Source organism: Muntiacus reevesi, chromosome 14 (genome assembly GCF_963930625.1).
Source record: "Muntiacus reevesi chromosome 14, mMunRee1.1, whole genome shotgun sequence".
Taxonomy (NCBI): Eukaryota; Metazoa; Chordata; class Mammalia; order Artiodactyla; family Cervidae; genus Muntiacus; species Muntiacus reevesi.
The window spans coordinates 48,224,281-48,243,247 of record NC_089262.1 but is presented as its reverse complement, the minus strand read 5'-3'; the positions used below and the strand labels follow the sequence as shown (position 1 = coordinate 48,243,247).

The window sequence follows — 18,967 nt, the reverse complement described above, 5'->3', positions numbered from 1 at the left end:
GGCATCCTGCAGTCCAGGGGGTCACAAAGAGTCAGACATGACTGAGTGACTGAACTGATACTGATATCCTTAATTATTTCTCCTATCCTTTCTAATTCAACATTTTTACACTTAAATTATAAGATTGTATATGTTAATATATAGAGATTATTGCTTTACTATAAATTTGTATTTGGATAAAAATCCAAGACATTCCTATATACTGTTATAGACACATGCACCTATAGGAGATGTCAAAAACATATACGGGAAGAATGATACTAGCTATAGGATAATATTCAGCTCTGGGGCAATTCCGTGCATTCTTCAAACATTCCCAGCCATTTAAGCCAGTGTTCTAAAAATTTAGGGTCATAGAAAAGTCAGAAGGGTGTGTTTTAAACATGTAGATTCCTAGCCTTCAGAAACTTTGATGCAGCATGCCTGGGTTACGGTTGACAAATATGTACTTGAAAAAGAATCCCACAGGATGCAGTTGCAAGTGATACAGAGGACCAACCTAAACTGGAAGTACTGAACATGTGAAGCTGGCAGGTAAGTAGAGGAGATGGAAGCTCAGGTGAAAGGGTCAGGGCTAAGACAGGATTGGCTGTCGTCAGTTTATAGACAGAGTTCATGCCTCGGATGTGGTTGGGAGTATCTAAGGGAGGGTGCAGAGAGAAGAGTGGTGGTCCAAGGATAGAAAGACAAAGTGCAAGAGGGAGAAAGAGAAGAAATATCCCAAGGAACAGCCAAGATACGGCCGAAGAGAGAGCACCATGATATTGAAGTGAAGATGGCAGAGTTCAACAAGGAGGGCATGCCCAGCAGGCCAAATGAAACAAAACCGGGAAAGGGAAGACCTAAAAAATGTTCATTGTCTGTATAGTCTAACTCAGGCACTACAATGGTTGTTCTTGAAAGGTAGTGTTATCATTGTATTTCTAGGCATCTGATGTATTGTAAATATTTGGTAAACTGAACTGAATAATCAAGGGAGGCTGCATATGAGTATTTTAAAGACCTCAACTATAGCTCAGTTCCATTAAGTAACTTCATTAGGAGAAACAAATGTTATATGGATGTAACCATCCACAATGGAGAGTTAATTGTAACTAGGTCAATAAAACTCTTGTTTTTGTTTTGTTTTGAGCCATCTGCTAAGATGTGGTAATGACATTTAAAAAACAGTACCCAACCTTTGTGTGTGATGCTATTCTGGACAAGGTAATTTTACTAGTAATTTTACAAAATAAAGCTAAGACCTTTAAAATCTTTAAACTGAGGTTTTTCCCTTATAAATGATCTTTCAAGCTCATTTATAGACGTGTATGTAGTCATGAGAAGGAAAAAACCACATTAAAGAAGGTAAACAACTCTAGAAATGCCCAAGTGCTGGTTGCTAAGACAACTGCTGGGGTTTATTGAATACAGAGCAAAAAAAATCAATCAGAAATCACTGGAAGGCCTTGCACTGGTACGTAAAACATTTCTGCCTCATAATTGCAGGAAACTTCCTACATCTGTGTACCACATGATGGTTTCTGTTTGTGTCAGTCGGTGGAATTCCAAGGAAAGTCACCTTCTTGATGTGTTCTCACCATTTTAATTCCCTTCCATAACATGACCTTCTCAACACCCAAGAAATTTATTATTACAGTGGTTAAAAAAAAAATGTAGCCCGTTAACCTGCCTCTTTTGTACCCATGTCACTTAATTCTTGGCTCCCAAGAATGGCTCCCATTCTTGGTTTCTTTGAATTAAACAGTTTTCAGGTTTATATATAAAAATCATTTACATCTGTGTAGCAGTTTCTTCCCCCAATGTGGTATATGCTTGACTCATCAAGAAAACACAAGGAGGGAGAGATGGTCTTAGGAAGCTACCCTGCCAACCTCTCCCAGATTTCCTTTCTCTTTCTCTCGGGGAATCTATTATTCTCTATTCCTAGCTTCCTGAGGTGCTAAGACGACTAAGAAAAGATTGCTAAGTTTTTCAGACTTTTAGTGGAAAACATTGTTAAGTTGATGGAATAGAGCAAAGCCCTATGGATGAAATAAAAGATCAAGGGTAGCCACATGCAGCCAGACATCAGCTGTTATGACCTTCTCATGGCAGCTTCAAGAACTTAGTAGGAGGGTTCTTATGGTCATTGGGTGATAGCCTTTAGTCTAATGAGCTCTAGATGGTCAGCCTCTCAGACTGGACTGTGCATAGTTCATTTATGAGATGACCAAGTAACAGTAACCAAGTAACAGATGACCTATTGAGATCTCTGCTTCTCTAATCTGTGCTACACACTCCCCACAGATTAATCCCAAAGTGCCCCCTTCAGAACAGGGTTTTTCAAATTTTAGTGGGTTGAGGCACATTAGTGGATCCTAGCATATATTTAGTGAGTTGAAAACTTGAAAAGAAAAATGATGAAAAATAATAGAAAAGAGGATAGCATCGGAACAAATCTCATCTAATAAGGGTAAATGTGTATTGTGAAACTTCCATTTCATTCTCTTTCTATGTAGGTATGCACTGGTTTGCTAGACTGGATACATTTCATACATTTCTGGTCCTGACCAGAAAGGTTAGAAAGCCAGACTCATCCCTGCTAAGAATTCCTCAGTGATCTCTCTTGTATACAAAAAAAAAAAAAAAAAAGAAAAGAAAAGAAACAATTCCAACTCCTTTACTCAAAAGCTGGAATTGTCCCCCAAATCCACTCTACTTCCATAACATTATGCTGGGTTCCTACTTTTTCACTCATTGTCCTCCCAGTGTTCTTCTCTGGATCCTTATTCCACTGTGCCCTTTATTCATAATGTTTCTTCTCAATGTTTCTTCTTAATGGTTTTCATATTCTACTCTCCTTTTTGGGACCATTCAAAACTTATCTTGTCATTTAACCATACAATTGCTAGTTCCTCTCATCACTCACCTCTTCCTAGCTGTTCTGCTCATTTCCATATATTTTCTCTCTGTTCCCTCTGCATTGCTCTTTATCCATCTCCCATTCCACTTCATTCCCAAACCTCCTGGCGACAACCTGTGTCTGCCTCATTCCCTCTGTTGCTTTCCTCTTAGCATGCACCTCCAGCTTACCATATCCTCATTATCCTATTTTCTTGTTGTTTTATAATTCCTGCTCTCTTGTGTATATCTCTGGTATCCCCACTTGACTGAAAGCAACTTTAGCCTAGGAACTGTGGATCATAGTTTTTTGGTATCCCTTATAATGTCTGGCACAGTGCAGGATATATAGCACATGTTCAGTAAAAAAAGAAAAAACAAAACAAAAAACCTCAAATCAATAAATCAGTCATGGCCATTGCAGCCTCTCCTCTTACGCAGTGGCCCCTGCCATGCATAAGTCACCCCCCATGACCTCCTCCACATCCCCTCCCCAACCCATGAGGTGGGCTTGTATACTGTGGGCCAGACTCAGGAGCAGATGCCTATATGTGGTTCCCATACACACAGCTGCACCCCAAGAGCCATGCAACTAAGGAAGAAGAGATGAAATCTTTGCTCACACCTACGCAAACAATGGATTTACAGCCCAGCAACTGGCTTTGTACACTCAACACCTGCAGAATGTCTGAATGGACAATGAATGTTCCTGCAGCTAAGACAGGTCTAGCTTCAGCAGCTGTGGACTTTGTAGGCACGTACACATTGGATGTTGGACCAGGCCAAAGTCTGAGCTGCCCCCTTAGCACCCATAGTGGGTCCAGATCCATGATTACTGCAATCCTGGGACTGACCTCAGGGGATCTGTGCTGGTGACTTGGTGAAAACAATGCTTAGGAAATATCCAGGTGGTTCAGTGGGTAAAGAGTGCGCTCGCAGTGCAAGAGACACAGGTTTGATCCCTGGATTGGGGAGGTCCCCTGGAGAAGGAGGCTGCAACCCACTACAGTTATTCCCGCCTGGAGAATCCCATGGACAGAGGAGACTGGCGGGCTACAGTCAAGGGGTTGCAAAGAGTTGGACATGACTGAAGTGACTTAGCACGCATGCAAGAAACACCAGGCCAGCTGCCGGCATACAGATAGTTAAGGTGGGAATGAGAGCACTGTCAGTAACAGTATAATCTGAGGTCCTGACAACAGATCAAAGGTGACACAGCGGAGCACACCTACACGTGAGTAGCTCAAGAGAAGGAGTACTCCATGGCTTCTGCCCCAGTAGGAGTGCTCCAATCTCACCTAGCTCACATCACAGATCAGAAACACAGCTAAGAAACAGATCTGGGAGCTGCTACTCCAAGAACTAGGGAGTGGACCCTGCCCCTGACAGGGTAGTGACAATCACAGAACAAAAGGAAGGCCCTGCTCAATATCCAGTGCAGACTCTGGTCACCACAACGTCCATCATACCTCCCATCAAGGGGATAACGGACCAGCATACACTAAGGAAGAGGTGGCAGACATCTATACTAAAAGCTGCAAAAACAAAAAACAACCCACACAGGCTACACAGAAATGTCTCTACATAGAAACAGCCCCCCAAGACACAATCTGAGGGTCTGCCATTTGAAAGAAGAACCCCCAGAGCATTTAACCTTGAAGACAAGCAGAGGTTGAGTGCGGGAGCTCCAAAGGGCTGAGAAAAACAGAGTCCACTCTTAGAGGGTACACACAAGGTCTCATATGCACTGGGACCAGAAAAAAGAAGTACATACATAGGAACCTGGGTTAGACCTACCTAGGGGTCTTGGAGGGCCTCCTGGGAGGTGAGGGTCAGTTGTAGCTCACTGTCAGGGCAAGGAGACTGGTACTAGAGACCCCAGGGAATGCTGGCCAGTGTGAGCTCTCTAGGAGGTCCCAGTTTTGGCACCAAGACCCAGTCCAACCCAGCAACCTACAGCCTCCAGTGCTGGAAAGCCTCAAGCCAAACAACAAAGTAGATAGGAATATAGTGTCACCTGTTAGGAGACAGGCTGCCTAAAGTTGCACTGAGCTCACAGCCACCTCAAATCACACCCCCTGACACTCCCTTGCCCACCAGAGGAACAAGACTCAGCTCCACTCACCAGGGGGCAGATGCTAGTACCTCCCACCAGGACACCTACCTCACCCCAGGACCAGCCCCTCATCCACCAGAGGCCAGACACCAGAAGCAAGAGGAATTGTGATCCTGCAGTCTGTGGAAAGGAGACCACAAACACAGAAAGACAAAATGAGAAAACAAGAGAAATGTGTGCAGATGAAGCAACAAAATTAAAACCCAAAATAACAACCAAAGGAAGAGAAGAAGATAGGCAATCTACCAGAAAAATAATTCAGAGTAATAATGGTAAATATGATTCAAAATCTCAGAAAAAGAATGGAGGCATAGACCAAGAAGATACCAGAAATGTTTTAAAAAGAGAAGATTTAAAGAACAAACAGAGGTGAACAACATAATAACTTAAAAAATACACTAGAAAGAATCAATAGAATAACTGAGGCAGAAGAACAGATAAGTGGGCTGGAAGATAGAATGTGGAAATCACTGCCACAGAACAGAATGAAGACCAAAGAATGAAAAGAAATGACAGTTACAGAGACTTCTAGGGAGGGTGAGTGTGTGTGTGTGTGTAACTGACTCACTTTGTTGTACACCTGAAACTAACACATTGTAAATCAACTATACTGCAATAAAAATTATTATTGTAAAGATCAGTCCTGATCCCCTCCTTTGTACCAAAATTCCACCCTACTGATGCCAACATTTTTTCCCTAGATAGAATCTTTTACGTTTGAGTTGGCTTTTCTATGTCTCAAGTTTTTTCATCTCTCTCATCTCAGTTGCTTTTATCTACAAAGACTTAATAAAGTAGGCATGAGTCATGATACTCATTCTTAAAAGATGAGGAGACTGAGTCTCAAAGAGGTTTGTAACTGTGAGACACAGTGCCACCAGTCTACTTAGAACCAGAATCTAATGCAGCCTATTCTGTGCCTGTTCTCCACCCTCCTCCAGTGGAAACTTGGAAGCAGTAAGCACATAGAATAACAATGTGCTCTCAGTGCAAAGTGTCGTATAAAAGTGTCCTATACAGAGGAACAGCCCCCAAGAAATGGCAAACGAGGCACATCCTGTCTGTTTTATGCAATGAGAATCGGAACACCGTGTTCTAGATCCAAATGCTGGCTGTCTCTTTTGCTTCTGTAATTGTGCTTGCATCCTAAGGATGCCCCAGAAACGGGGAGAGAATCCATGTACTGCTAGTGGGTAATGTGTTGGCTTCCACTGTCAGGTTGACAATCTTTTCATTTAATTCATCTTAGCAATTAGCTGGGACTCTCTTCTGTGTAACAAGTAATTAACATGTTCTCTTCCTTGTTAAGTTGATAATTTGTTTCTTACCAAGCTGTTCTCCTAAATGTTGGCCCCTCTCGGTTGAGATGACTCGCTCATCTTCCATGTCACATTTGTTCCCAACCAGGATAACCTGGGCATTATCCCATGAGTATGTTTTGATTTGAGTTGACCTAAAAAGAAAAAAAAAAAAAAAAAAAGGCAAAAAACTGATCAGAGGAAAGTACAACAGCATAAAATGAAAGAGAAGAAATATATCCCACAGAGAGATGATGGTAACAGCAAAAAATGAAGCCCAGATGCCTGACATTTAGAATTAATTAGTTCAGTGCAAGTCTACCCTTCAGATACTCATTTGGGATCACATGAGTCAAAAATCAGGGGAACTGTGGTGTTGTATTTAGAATTCCTCTGTATTTGATGAGATTAATATTATTGCTGCTTCTTCCTTCTCTTCTACTCCACATTCCACAGTACTTTTATAACTGGAATGAGTGGCCAGTCATTCCAGTTTGCCCAAGATGTTCCCAGTTTTAGCAGTAAAAGTCCTTTGTCTCAAGAAACCCCTTAGTTCCAAGAAACCTCAGGTGGCTGGTCACTATTTACAGTTCATCACAGGAAAACCTCATTTTACCATGTTACAATCACAACTTAAAGAGCTAAGACAATTGGGTTAGGAAACATGGGGGCAATTATAACGTTAAAAAAAAAGATTATAATAATATTCTCATGCTTACATTTTTCAGAGAAAAATGCCAGGTTTGTTAATATCACAATTACAATACAATGAGCTGGTGTTTTAAGTTTCAGAATAAGCTTCCAGTACGGATCATAAGGCTCATAACCAACTTTTGATTTCAATACTTAGATGGTAATTATAATAGTTAATATTTACAGGTACTGTTTTAAACTCTTTATGTATATATGTTAACTTAATCCTTAGAGTAACTCAATGGAGATACCATTATGATCTCCATTTTATAGTAGAGGAAAATGAGGCATAGAGAGGTTAAAAAATTTGCTCAAGACAACTCAGCTAGTAAAGCAGTAAATCTGGAAATCAAACCAAGGCAGCATAATTCTTAAACACACGTCAGTACTACTCATTAAAAGTTTGAGAAGTTAAGTTCTAGTGTATTTGCTGTCATTTCAGAAAAGAAGCTGAAAGGAAGCCATGTTCTTTAATCCTCCCTTTTTATTGGCCACGTTCTTACTTGATAACAATTCAAGATAGGTGGGAAAGACACATCACCCAGTGGGTGGTCAAGAGAGAAATCGAAAACCTAAAAAAATGTTGAAAGTTTAATGAAGAGATTTGTAAAGTGTCAAAAAGAGAAGCTTGGTATATTCTTACTAGCAACTGTCAAATCCTTCAGGATTTTTAAATAGAAAATAGTGGTGAACTGTTCTCAACTTGAAGAGAGAACGAAAGTCAGTAGCTTTAAACTGCAGCAGGAGAGCTTTCAATGAGATGTCATCACTATTTCTCCCTTCCAAGGAGAAAGGAGAGAGCTAAGAGGCAGACATGGTCTGATTTCTGAGTACTTCCCCAAACCAAGTACAAGTTTTCAAATAAGATTAAAATATCTGGTGAAAGATACCTCTGGTTCCATGTGAGCATCTCAAGGTGCAACATATTTTATCAGAAAAATCCAGGGATAGGACCTTTCTAATTCTGACACCTAAGTTAGTAATATATTCCTCTAGCAACAGTGACATTCACTGGGAAAATAAAGGCAGACATTCAAAACCTAAACTTTTTCACTTACCTCATCTTAAAGTGTGGAGTATACGAAAAATGAAGAATTAAGAGTAAATTAAGGTGTAAAAAATATTTTATACCTGGACACATCTTAAACCTCAAGTGGTAACATAACTGTACAAAGAAGTTTCAAAGGTTCTTTGAAAGGAACTCTAATCACATTTCCTTAGGTAATTAAAAAAGAAAAATTATCCCTTTGCTCGTATTGTTCTTATTGGCCAAGGCTTGGCCTATGCCTGGAAAGGGCCTAGGTTGAGAGCCCCTCTGTTAATGGGGAAAGTTCTTATTTTGGCACACAGCTAGAAATAAAATATGCAGAATGAGGTTAAGGAAAGCAGTCTCAGGAGAATGTCCTACTTGCATAAGGGGTTGGGGCTGCTGTGTAAATGGCATGGCTTGCTGAATTTACCAAGGACAAATGCTTGCCTGAAAAAATTCAGCCCAGGATAGGGGTGCACTTTTGTGAAGGTTAAAAAAACAAAACAAAAAACACGAGCTGATTTTTACTGTTTAACCAGGTTAAAAAAACAAAACAAAAATCTTCCCTGGTGGCTCAGATGGTAAAACTGTCCCCCTACAATGCAGGAGACCCGGGTTTGATCCCTGGGTCGGGAAGATCCCCTGGAGAAGGAAATGGCAGCCCACTCCAGTATTCTTGACTGAAAAATCCCATGGACAGAGGAGCCTGTTGGGCTACAGTCCATGGGGTCGCAAAAAGTCGCACGTGACTGAGCGACTTCACTTTCTTTCACTTAACCAGGTTAATGGAATGCTTGCTTTTCCCATTAAATATGTCTCTCAGTTCTGCTAACATAATAACTCATGGAGGTCTTAGGATGCCACAGTGATAGATTATGCATCTATTCATACACGATATTCCCTGTTTATACTATATATATAGTATATATATGTGTGTATAATTTGGGGAGGCTATGATTACATCAAACATACCCCTTCTTGTTTGTTCTCATATAAGAAATACTTTACTGTAACCTCTGCTATGTCTTAAATTGCCAAGGAAATAATTTAAAATGAACATTTTCTATAATTACCAAGGAGTTCTACAGAACCATTATCTTAAAAGCTTAAAGAGTCATTGGAGATCATTTCTTTTTTTAATCAAGTGATAATTATGGTCTGGGCACTCTGTGCTGAGGTAAACAAAACATTAATTTGCCATCAGAGCTGGTTAATCGAGTAAGATTTGTTTTTGACTAGTTTGAACTTCCTGACAATGTGCACCATCAACAGGGTTCAGTTCAGTTCAGTTGCTCCGTGTCCAACTCTTTGTGACCACGTGGACTGCAGCACGCCAGGCCTGCCTGTCCATCACCAACTCCCGGAACCCACCCAAACTCATGTCCATCCAGTTGGTGATGCCATCCAACCATCTCATCCTCTGTTGTCCCCTTCTCCTCCTGCCTTCAATCTTGCCCAGCATCAGGGTCTTTTCAAATGAATCAGTTTGCCGAATGAGGTGGCGGAAGTATTGGAGTTTCAGCTTCAACATCAGTCCTTCCAGTGAACAACCAGGACTGATCTCCTTTATGATGGACTGGTTGGATCTCCTTGCAGTCTCAAGAGTCTTCTCCAACACCACAGTTCAAAAGCATCAATTCTTCGGTGCTCAGCTTTCTTTAGAGTCCAACTCTCACATGCATACATGACTACTGGAAAAACCATAGCCATGACTAGATGGACCTTTGTTGGCAAAGTAATGTCTCTGCTTTTCAATATGCTGTCTAGGTTGGTCATAACTTTCCTTCCAAGGAGTAAGCATCTTTTAATTTCATGGCTGCAATCACCATCTGCAGTGATTTTGGAGACCAGAAAAATAAAGTCAGCCACTGTTTCCACTGTTTCCCCATCTATTTCCCATGAAGTGATGAGACCAGATGCCATGATCTTAGTTTCCTGAATGTTGAGTTTTAAGCCAACTTTTTCACTCTCCTCTTTCACTTTTATCAAGAGGCTCTTTAGTTCTTCTTTGCTTTCTGCCATAAGGGTGCTGTCAATCTGCATATCTGAGGTTACTGATATTTCTCCCAGCAATCTTGGATTCCAGCTTGTGCTTCATCCAGCCCACAGGGTTGCTTTAGGCAAAGTCCAGTCACCAGCTACAGGGGATCAGAACCATACTGACTGATTCATAAACTACCACATATAGAATCTAAGCAACATGGATTGTAAGATAAAAATTATTTAATGAATGGCCCAGAACAAAAAGCAGCAGCCAATGAAACTATGATACAATGCTTTAATAATAGCCCTGCTAGACAAACTTGTCACTCACATTAGCTTCTTGTTACTGTGAAAAAGTTTTTCATGTATTCTGAGAGATTTAGTAAATTTTTCTATCTTTAGTTGCTTTGTTCATGATACTTTGTATATGAGAGGTGACCATCCCATGACTGTCTCAATAAGAAAGGTCAACACACCCTTCTGCTTGTGGGTATCTTCCCTTAAGACCTGTAGAGCACTAGGTGTTGCCTTACAGGAAAATATGAAATGATAGTCATTACTCCAAAATGAGTATTTACATCCCTATTATAAAACTGATACCCCTTCTTGCATACACAATAACTTTATACCCACGCCTTAATAATTCCACCGCTCAGTTGACAATATACACAACCATGACCCAGTTAGCACACGTGTAGGCAGTGGAATCTATCTTTCATAAAGCATCAGCAATTATAATAAGCCATTAATTATAAGACACATCCCAATTTCAGATATGTTAAAATATGAATAATTCTGCATCTTAGATTCTGTAAAACACTATTGTTTTCTTGGTATTTCTTTTATACATGAAGACCTAGGTTGAAATAAGAGCTTGTATCATTCCTTTAGCTCAGGAAAACTTGGAGATGAGAAAATATAAACCCCATGAGCTGAGAAAGCCCCAGAGCTGTATCTCATCTAGAGTATAATATTAATTAAAGTCAGAAGAATGTGGGGATGATAATCCAGTCCCCGTGCTTTCCAACTCAGAATCCTAACAGTTTATTCAGTTCATTTAAAAGAAAGCACTAATACTAAGTGGGTATAGGGAAGTCACCCTGCATTCTTTAGCTTCAGCATCTTCGTCTATAAAACGAGGCTGCCGCATTTTGCATTTAATCTCTGGGGCTGTTGTAAGACAAATGTGGTTTGAGGTAGGATCATGCTCTACTTTCTAAGTCACAGACATCTTTTTACAAATATTAAGCACTGTTAGTCCCAGCTTGGGCAGCCAGCTGTTTCTCTTTCTAAATCCAGCTCAACTCATCCCTTGTAATTTCTATCATGTAAATAATACTTTGTCTTTTCTTAATTGAAGAAAAGTTGTCTTGTCTTTCCTTGTCTCAAATCTCGTCTCCATTTCGTTTCTTGAGGCTGAGGTCCTAGACAAATACATTTCTAACGGAGTAAACGGTCTTTTTTGGTATGTCTATTAGAAGCATGACACATGTCTATATTTAGTAAATTCTTCTTTCATGTGACATTTCTGTGTATCTACTTTTTTAGTCATTTACTGTATTTTGCAAAATTTCTTATTTGGGAATGGGTTTCTATCACCTCACTAGGGACTCTCTTATTTCCTTGTCTGTTAGATATTTTTAAAGAAAGTAGCTGTCATCAAATAACATACATGTGAAAAGATGATTTATTTCTGAATCACTGCAAAAGATCCTTTGGGGTTTACTGTTAATCTCAGCAAGATTAATGGACTCAAAAGCAATATGCTGGTCACCATGGTTACCTGACAAGTGACAATTAACTCAGACCTTACCAGTAACCAGATGATGGTTACTAAAAAAAAAAAAAAAATCTGTTTTTGTCTTATAGTTAAAAACAAAAATAAAACAATAACCCCTCTCTATATATATTCTTATTTTTATATGTTTTCTCTATAAATATATATGTAGAGAAAGGATTTTTTTTGTTTTGTTTTATATTATCAGGCAGAGGGAGATGAGATTTTCATATTTTACACATAAATGACTGAACACTGCACAGAATAAAATAATTTAGGACAGCTAAACAGAAAAACCAAATTCCTGTAATCTGTCTATTTCTTCTCCTTTGTTCTGGGTATATAAATAATATTTCCTATGAGTTCAGTCTGTTTTCATAAAGAAGAGACTCTTATTAGTCATAATGTTCTGAAAAACAGTCCACAGAATGTGCCTCAGTAATCCAAAAAGCAGTTATCGCGTAGGGTCTGATCTGGGATATACATGGAGAAAATGCTGTATCAGAGAGAACATGTTCAGCTCTTTCCTCTCAGTGAATCTCAGCCAGATCTTAACAGTAGCCTTGTCCTTCATTCTGGAAGCTCAAAGTTCCCCTCAGCATTCATTTCCCTTATTCTCCTCAATGTTCGGGAGCCTCTGCCGTTCACATCTCAGCAGACTTCAAATTGTTATGGAATTTCCCAATCTGCTACTGCTCATCACATAGAATTGTCCCTTCTGTTACATTCCCACTAACTTAATCACTTATTTATCCAATTATTCTCAACCTTGGAGAGCTGTTAAAAATTACTTCAACCTAGAACAAAATAAATCAGAACCTTTAGGGACATTGTCATAGGCATTTAAAAAATAATCTCTCCAGGTGATTTCTGTGTAGGACTGCATGGCTCTCTCTCCCATACCTGCTTCAGTTTTTAAAATAATCTGTTTCTTTACTTCCCATCTAATACCCAAAGTGTTTGCAGGTGTTTTATAGAGATACATATAGCAATACAAGGTATATACAAAATAAATTTTAAAATGAATGAGTGGCAGTAAGGAAACAGAAACAGGAACATAATAAAACTTAATGATTTATATATGCTATAAAAGTTAAGAGGTAGTTTAAGAAGTTAAGACACATTTTGCATATGTACATTAACTCCTTTAATTATAAAACTCCTTTAGTTATAAAAGTAAATGCTAAAAAACCACCTTCAAATAAATTTTCTCCAATATTAATATATTTATTAAAGAAATGGGTTTATAGTTTTTGATAAGATTGCTATATTCTCATTAAATATTCTAATAAAGAAAAAGCTAAAGCAAAAATAAAAAATTATCAGAAATCTCACTACCTCCAGATAACCACCACTAACATCTTGGTGAAAATCTTAGAGTAGATTGTAGTACTGAACTCACTAAGTCATGACCTCCTTCCTTGGAGGTGGGTTCTATTTCCCTGCACCTTCCTGGCTTTGGACTGGGCCAAGCACATTGCTCTGGTCAGTGAAATATGAGATTTGATGTGAGCCACTGGTGAGCAAGAGGCACAGAGGCCTTTGAGTTTCATCAGTCCTCTTGTATTCTTGCTCTTCACTGTGGCAGGAACCCTTCCCAGGAAGGGGGCTGCTCTGCCAGCCTGTCACAGGAGGGAGAAGCCTGGAGCAGCCCAGCTGAGTTCCACAGAGATCAGCATGTTTCAGCCAAACCTAGAAGAGCCCATCAATCCTTTCCAACTCCATCTTTTGCTCCCCACCTTCCTCCCAACTTTGATACAGCGTTATTAATTTCTTTGGATCTTTCAAACATGCTGTAGTTTCCAACAAGTAGGAGCTATCACTATTGATGGCTCTAGGTTTTGCAGGGCCTAAAACTAATAAAAATGTGAGGGTCCAATTTAAGGGGGAAAATGCAAATTAGAAATACAGATGGTCAGAATGACCATCTTTAAAAAGTCTGTAAATAGCAAACGCTAGAGAGGGTTTGGAGAAAAGGAAAACTGTTCACACTGTTGGTGGGAATGTAAATTGATGCAGCCACTATGGAGAATAGAATGGATATTCCTCAAAAAACTAAAAATAGACTTGCCATATGATCCAGCAATACCCAGACAAAGCTGTTAACTCGAAAAAATACATGCATCATTATGTTCACAACAGCACTATTTACAATAGCCAAAACATGAAAATACCTAAATGTCCATTGTCAGATGAATGGCCGTGGTACATATATACAATGGAATACTACTCAGCCATAAAAGGAACAAAACAACGCCATCTGTGGCAACATGGACGGACCTAGAGATTATCATACTAAGAGAAACCAGAAAGAGAGAGACAATACCTTATGATATTGTTTATATGTAGAATCTAAAATGTTACACAGATGAAATTATTTATGAAACAGAAACAGACTCACAGATATAAAGAACAGACTTAAGGTTGCCAAGAGGGGGTGAGGGGGGGAAGGGAAGGACTGGGAGTTTGGGATTAGCAGATACAAACTATTGCATGTAGAATGGACAGGCAACAGGTCCTACTGTGGAGCACATGGAACTATATTCAATATTCTGTGAATATGTGTAAGCCATAATGGAAAAGAAAAAGCAGGAATTACAGATTTAGGTACAGGGCAATCTGTAGCAGATGCTGTTGGTGCTCTGCCGATTGTCCCCAGGCCTTGCCACTTCTTTGCTGGCTAGCTCACTTTCAACTGCCAGTGTCTGCAGCTCTTTGCGTTAAAATCTTCTCTGAAGCAAGGGAAGATCACTCTGCCCATCAGGGAAAGTCAAATGTAAGAGAAAGAGTACAGCCCAGGAACAGACCTCAGCCAGTGACAGACAGGAACTGGTGTCTCCCTGCGGCCCGTCCCTTGCTCCTCAGGCTGCCGCCACACCAATTCCCAGATTTTCAAGCATGATGGTATAAACACCCTTTACTGGTGGCCTTCCCATCCCCAGCTTAATCTCCCACTAAGGAAGTACTGTTTCTTACACTTTCTGAATAAGAAAACTACTTGTATACAAATTCCCCTCTCCAAGCCTGCTTAGGAGGAGCCTCAACTAAGACACTTAGAAGGGGCTTGTCCAGGTAAGGGGCCAAAGCTTCTGGCAAAGTTCTGGAGTTGGCAGTATTGGCTTGAAAGTGCCGATTATCAAATATCAAGAACTTTTGTGGGTTGGTTTTTAAAACCTTACCTCTGACAATGACTATGATGGGTGCATTTATACCATGGAAATTGGTGAATTAAATCAGAAGTTTTTCTTATTTTTTGCTTTTATTTTTTTCAAAGAATCTGTTTACTGGCACACCATAGAGTTTAAGCTTCCTTATTTTTGCAAGAAATCCACCGGTTGCTATCACGTGCCGCTGTCTAAAACACATTTACAGCCTCTGTGTCAGGCTCTGTCGTCCTCTTCCATCTTGTCTCAGCACACAGTCTCCCCTGGATTAGCCTCCCTATCACGTGGGGACCCCACACTCTGTTTCTCACTCCCTAGGACCTTCTCCTTGTCTGTATCCATCCTAGACTACAACGGGCAAGGCCCCTGACTGTTCTGTTCACCACTGAGCATGCAGGAAAATGTGTGGCACATAGAAAGGTCTCAGACAGTAACTGTAAATTCGTGGTCAGATGAATGAGTGAATGATAGACCGAATGTGGCACAAATGCCTAAGAAATCCAGTAAGTTCAGAATATCAGCATAGAATAAAAACAGCGCAGGAGGACAGTCACCACTCTATGAAATGCCAGTGCCCCTGCCCCCCCATCCCTTTCAGGACTCAATGCTGGCAGAGTACTTCCACGGTCTGTGCCGTCCTGACTGTGGAAGGGAAAGCAAGTGTTGGCCCCTCCACAGTCATCTGTGCGATCGCTGTTCATTCCAGCCTGCAGAAATCATGGTTTCCGTTCTGCTCCAGCACCAGGAGTCAGGATGAGGATGCCCAGGGAGGAACTTAGCACTTCAGCACCATGGACTGGTTGCCTTCGAGGGCCCTTGTCCAGTTCCTTCAGTGGATAGATGACAAGGCTGAGACTTGAGATGTGGAGTGACATCCTAATGGATATGAAGCAGTTACGAGGGGGCTGATGAGAGCCTGCATCCCAAGACTCTCCATGCCTCCTCTTCTACAACATGCTGTCCACTTCCACAGGGAAAAGCAGTGACTGTGTTCTACTGATTAGGAAGAGGCTCATGGGCTAAACACTTGACTGCTTTTAAAAAGAAGAAATAATATGTCTCCCAAGAAACCAAAATACTTCAAAGGAGTACATCATATGTTACCATTCGTATGTGGACTGTAATTAAAAAAAAATGATACAAATGAACTTATTTCAAAACAGAAATAGACACACAGATATAGAAAGAAAACTATGGGTGCCAAAGGCAAATTGTGGGGGTGAGGGATGAATCAGGAATTTGGGATTAACATACACATGCTACTATATATAAAATAGGTAACCAACAAGGACCTACTGCATAGCACAGCAAACTCAACTCAATATTCTGTAATAACCTATATGAGGAAAAAAGTCTGAAAAGGAATGAATATATGTATAACTGAATCAGTTTCATATACACTTGAAACTAAGAACATTGTAAATCAACTATACTATAATTAAAAAAATAAGTTTCACACACAGCAAACACACAAGTGCATTCCAACCTTTTCCCTGGTACATATAAAAACAATAACATTTGTATGAAACAGTAGGGGAATATGGAGAAGTGTAAGACTTGGCAAAACATCCCTTATAGGTTCTCTATGCTTAATAATTATGAGATAAATGAAATCACAGAATAGAGGAATATATTAAACAAATAAAAGGTTAACCACGACAACTTATCAACTGATGGAAGGAAGGCATGTGTTTGGAATGATTAGCAACCTGTACTTGAGAACGGGAATCACCATGGTGACTGCAGTAGACACTCAAGCATCCTGATGGGTTATTAGGTTTAGGGACCACAGGAATCAGCAGGAGACCCAAGGGAGGGCCATCAGCAGTGAGAAACATTCCCAGTTGTGTAAGTCAGACTAAATGCCTTAAATGTTGCCTTAAGTTAGCAAGTAACACCCTCTGAGATGGGAAAGACCCTGGCCCTTGCTATCCCACAAGTGAAGTACTGGTCACTCTGGTGGCATAATAAAAAAAATAATACAAATAATATTTAAACATAAAACAATTCATTAATATAACCATATCAGGCAGTGTGCTAAATGTTTCACATTTATTATTTAATACTTATAACACTGCAAGGCAGATAGTATTTTTTTTTCTCATTTTGCAGATGAAGAAATTGTAAAATGAACACCTGTTGAGGCTAAGTTACCAAAAACCCCGCTAATATTAACACAAATGTACCGCAAACCTTTTCCACTGGAGTAGGAGCTCAAAGTCCTGGGCTCTCTTTTTGTATTTAATTCAGAGAACCAAGAACTAATCTCTTAGCTTTCTGCTAAGAGGGCAGAACAAAGCTTACTAATGCTTTCTCTAAATTTTCAAGACCAGTGACAAAATGTCCTGAAGGAGTCTTGAAAACCACAGAGTGCTATATCAGTGGAAGTTATTATTATCACCAGCAAAAAAGTATTTACTATCTACATGGCATCGATGTGTTATCTCAAACTCATTCTCTAAACAAGCCTCACTGTAATTTTCTTTGCTGTTTTGTAACCTTTTAAAAGGTTAAAATGGGAGACACTGTCAGGCATTCCTTGAGATGCTGAGGACACAGCAATAAAGACAGACCTGGGCTCTGCTCTCAGGAAGCTGTGGTGTGACCCCACAATGTGATCTTGCAAATATTCCCCAGTTACAGGTGTTTACTCGACAACTACCGGACACAAGACACTAGTGTCTACAACACAGGGTGTCGCCTTTTGAACCTGAGCAGGCATCAGAATCACCTGGAAGGTTTGCGATCACCTTCTGAGTTCTACCCCGGTATTCTAATTTAGAAGGGCTGAGGCCGGACCAGAGACTCTGCGTTTCTGACAGGCACTCAGGGGGCGCTGATCCTGTGGGTTTTCTGACCACACTTTGAGCAGTACTGCAGTGATGGAGAGAAAGAAGCAGGACTTGGTCCCTGGCCTCAGGCTGCTCCGTTCATGAGAGAGAAAAATTTGGTTTGAAAAGTTAATGATCAAATGGGCAGGGTAAGTGGGGGCCCTTCCACATCTCCCAAATCTCTGGTGATTGTTCCAGCAGCATGCCGGATGATGGGATGGGGAGGCAGTGGGGAGCAGAGGCTGGGGCTCTAGGAAGTAGAGGGCGTGTGGCAGGTGCAGGATAAGAGTGAGCATACAGGCCCTTTCAACAATTATCATGGATCTCTAAGAATTCCCCAGATTTAATCTCCACGTCCAAGAAATGCCTGGACTGAAGCAGAGAATCACAGTACTAGAATGGGGTTGGGGTCTCTGGGATGAAAAGCGGGAGGAGGCTTTCAGAGGGGCCCAAGGAGCTAAGACTGAGTTGGGGGGGGCGGTGTTCCCATGTGGGCAGTGGTGGTGGGGAGGCACGGGGCAGTGAGGGGAGGGTGATCTGGGGATTGGCCCTTGGACCTGACACCAGCAGTTCACTCATATGAGTTCAGTTCAGACTACCCTACTGTCCATGAGAGCCTGCAGGGGGTGTGGGGAAGGGCCATCCCAGAGAGCTTCCTGTCCTGGGGAGAGGCAAAGGCAGTGAGGAGGAAAAGAAAATGATAGAACTGAACAAAGAAAGATCACCCACAAGGCCAAGGAATGGACTTAACTGGGGGTTTTGTTGCCCTCCCGAGGCCGTACCTGCTCCTGCTCAATTGTGTCTGACTCTTTGTGACCCCATGGACTGTAAGCCTGTGAGGCTCCTCTGTCGTGGGATTCTTCAGGCAAGAACACTGGAGTGGGTTGCCTTTTTTCCTCCTCCAGGGGATCTTCCCAACCCAAGGACTGAACCCATATCTCCTGTGTCTCCTGCACTGCAGGAAAATTCTTTACCCACTGAGCTATTCGGGAAGCCCTCCCTAGGCCTTGGGTTCTCGTAAAACAGAAAGCCAGGAACTGTCTACACTTGAACCCATCTGCCTTTTACTCTCTCCCATCCAACATTTCTGAAGCATTGTTCTATTGTTTGCCATAAAAATCACGATAAAATCACCTCTTTTTCTTTCTTACCTTTGAAATGACAGTATTTTTCAGATGAACCAGAGCAAAGA

The 18,967-nt window shown here is 40.8% G+C and overlaps 1 protein-coding gene across 1 annotated transcript in view; it reads right to left on the bottom strand.

The window, feature by feature from the left end:
• Positions 1 to 18,967, bottom strand: part of RAB3C (RAB3C, member RAS oncogene family) — a 280,487-nt gene that overhangs the window by 24,892 nt on the left and 236,628 nt on the right. The window contains exon 4 of the mRNA XM_065905502.1: positions 6,328 to 6,452. Coding sequence (XP_065761574.1) covers positions 6,328 to 6,452 — 125 coding nt within the window. The remainder of the gene's footprint in view (positions 1 to 6,327; positions 6,453 to 18,967) is intronic.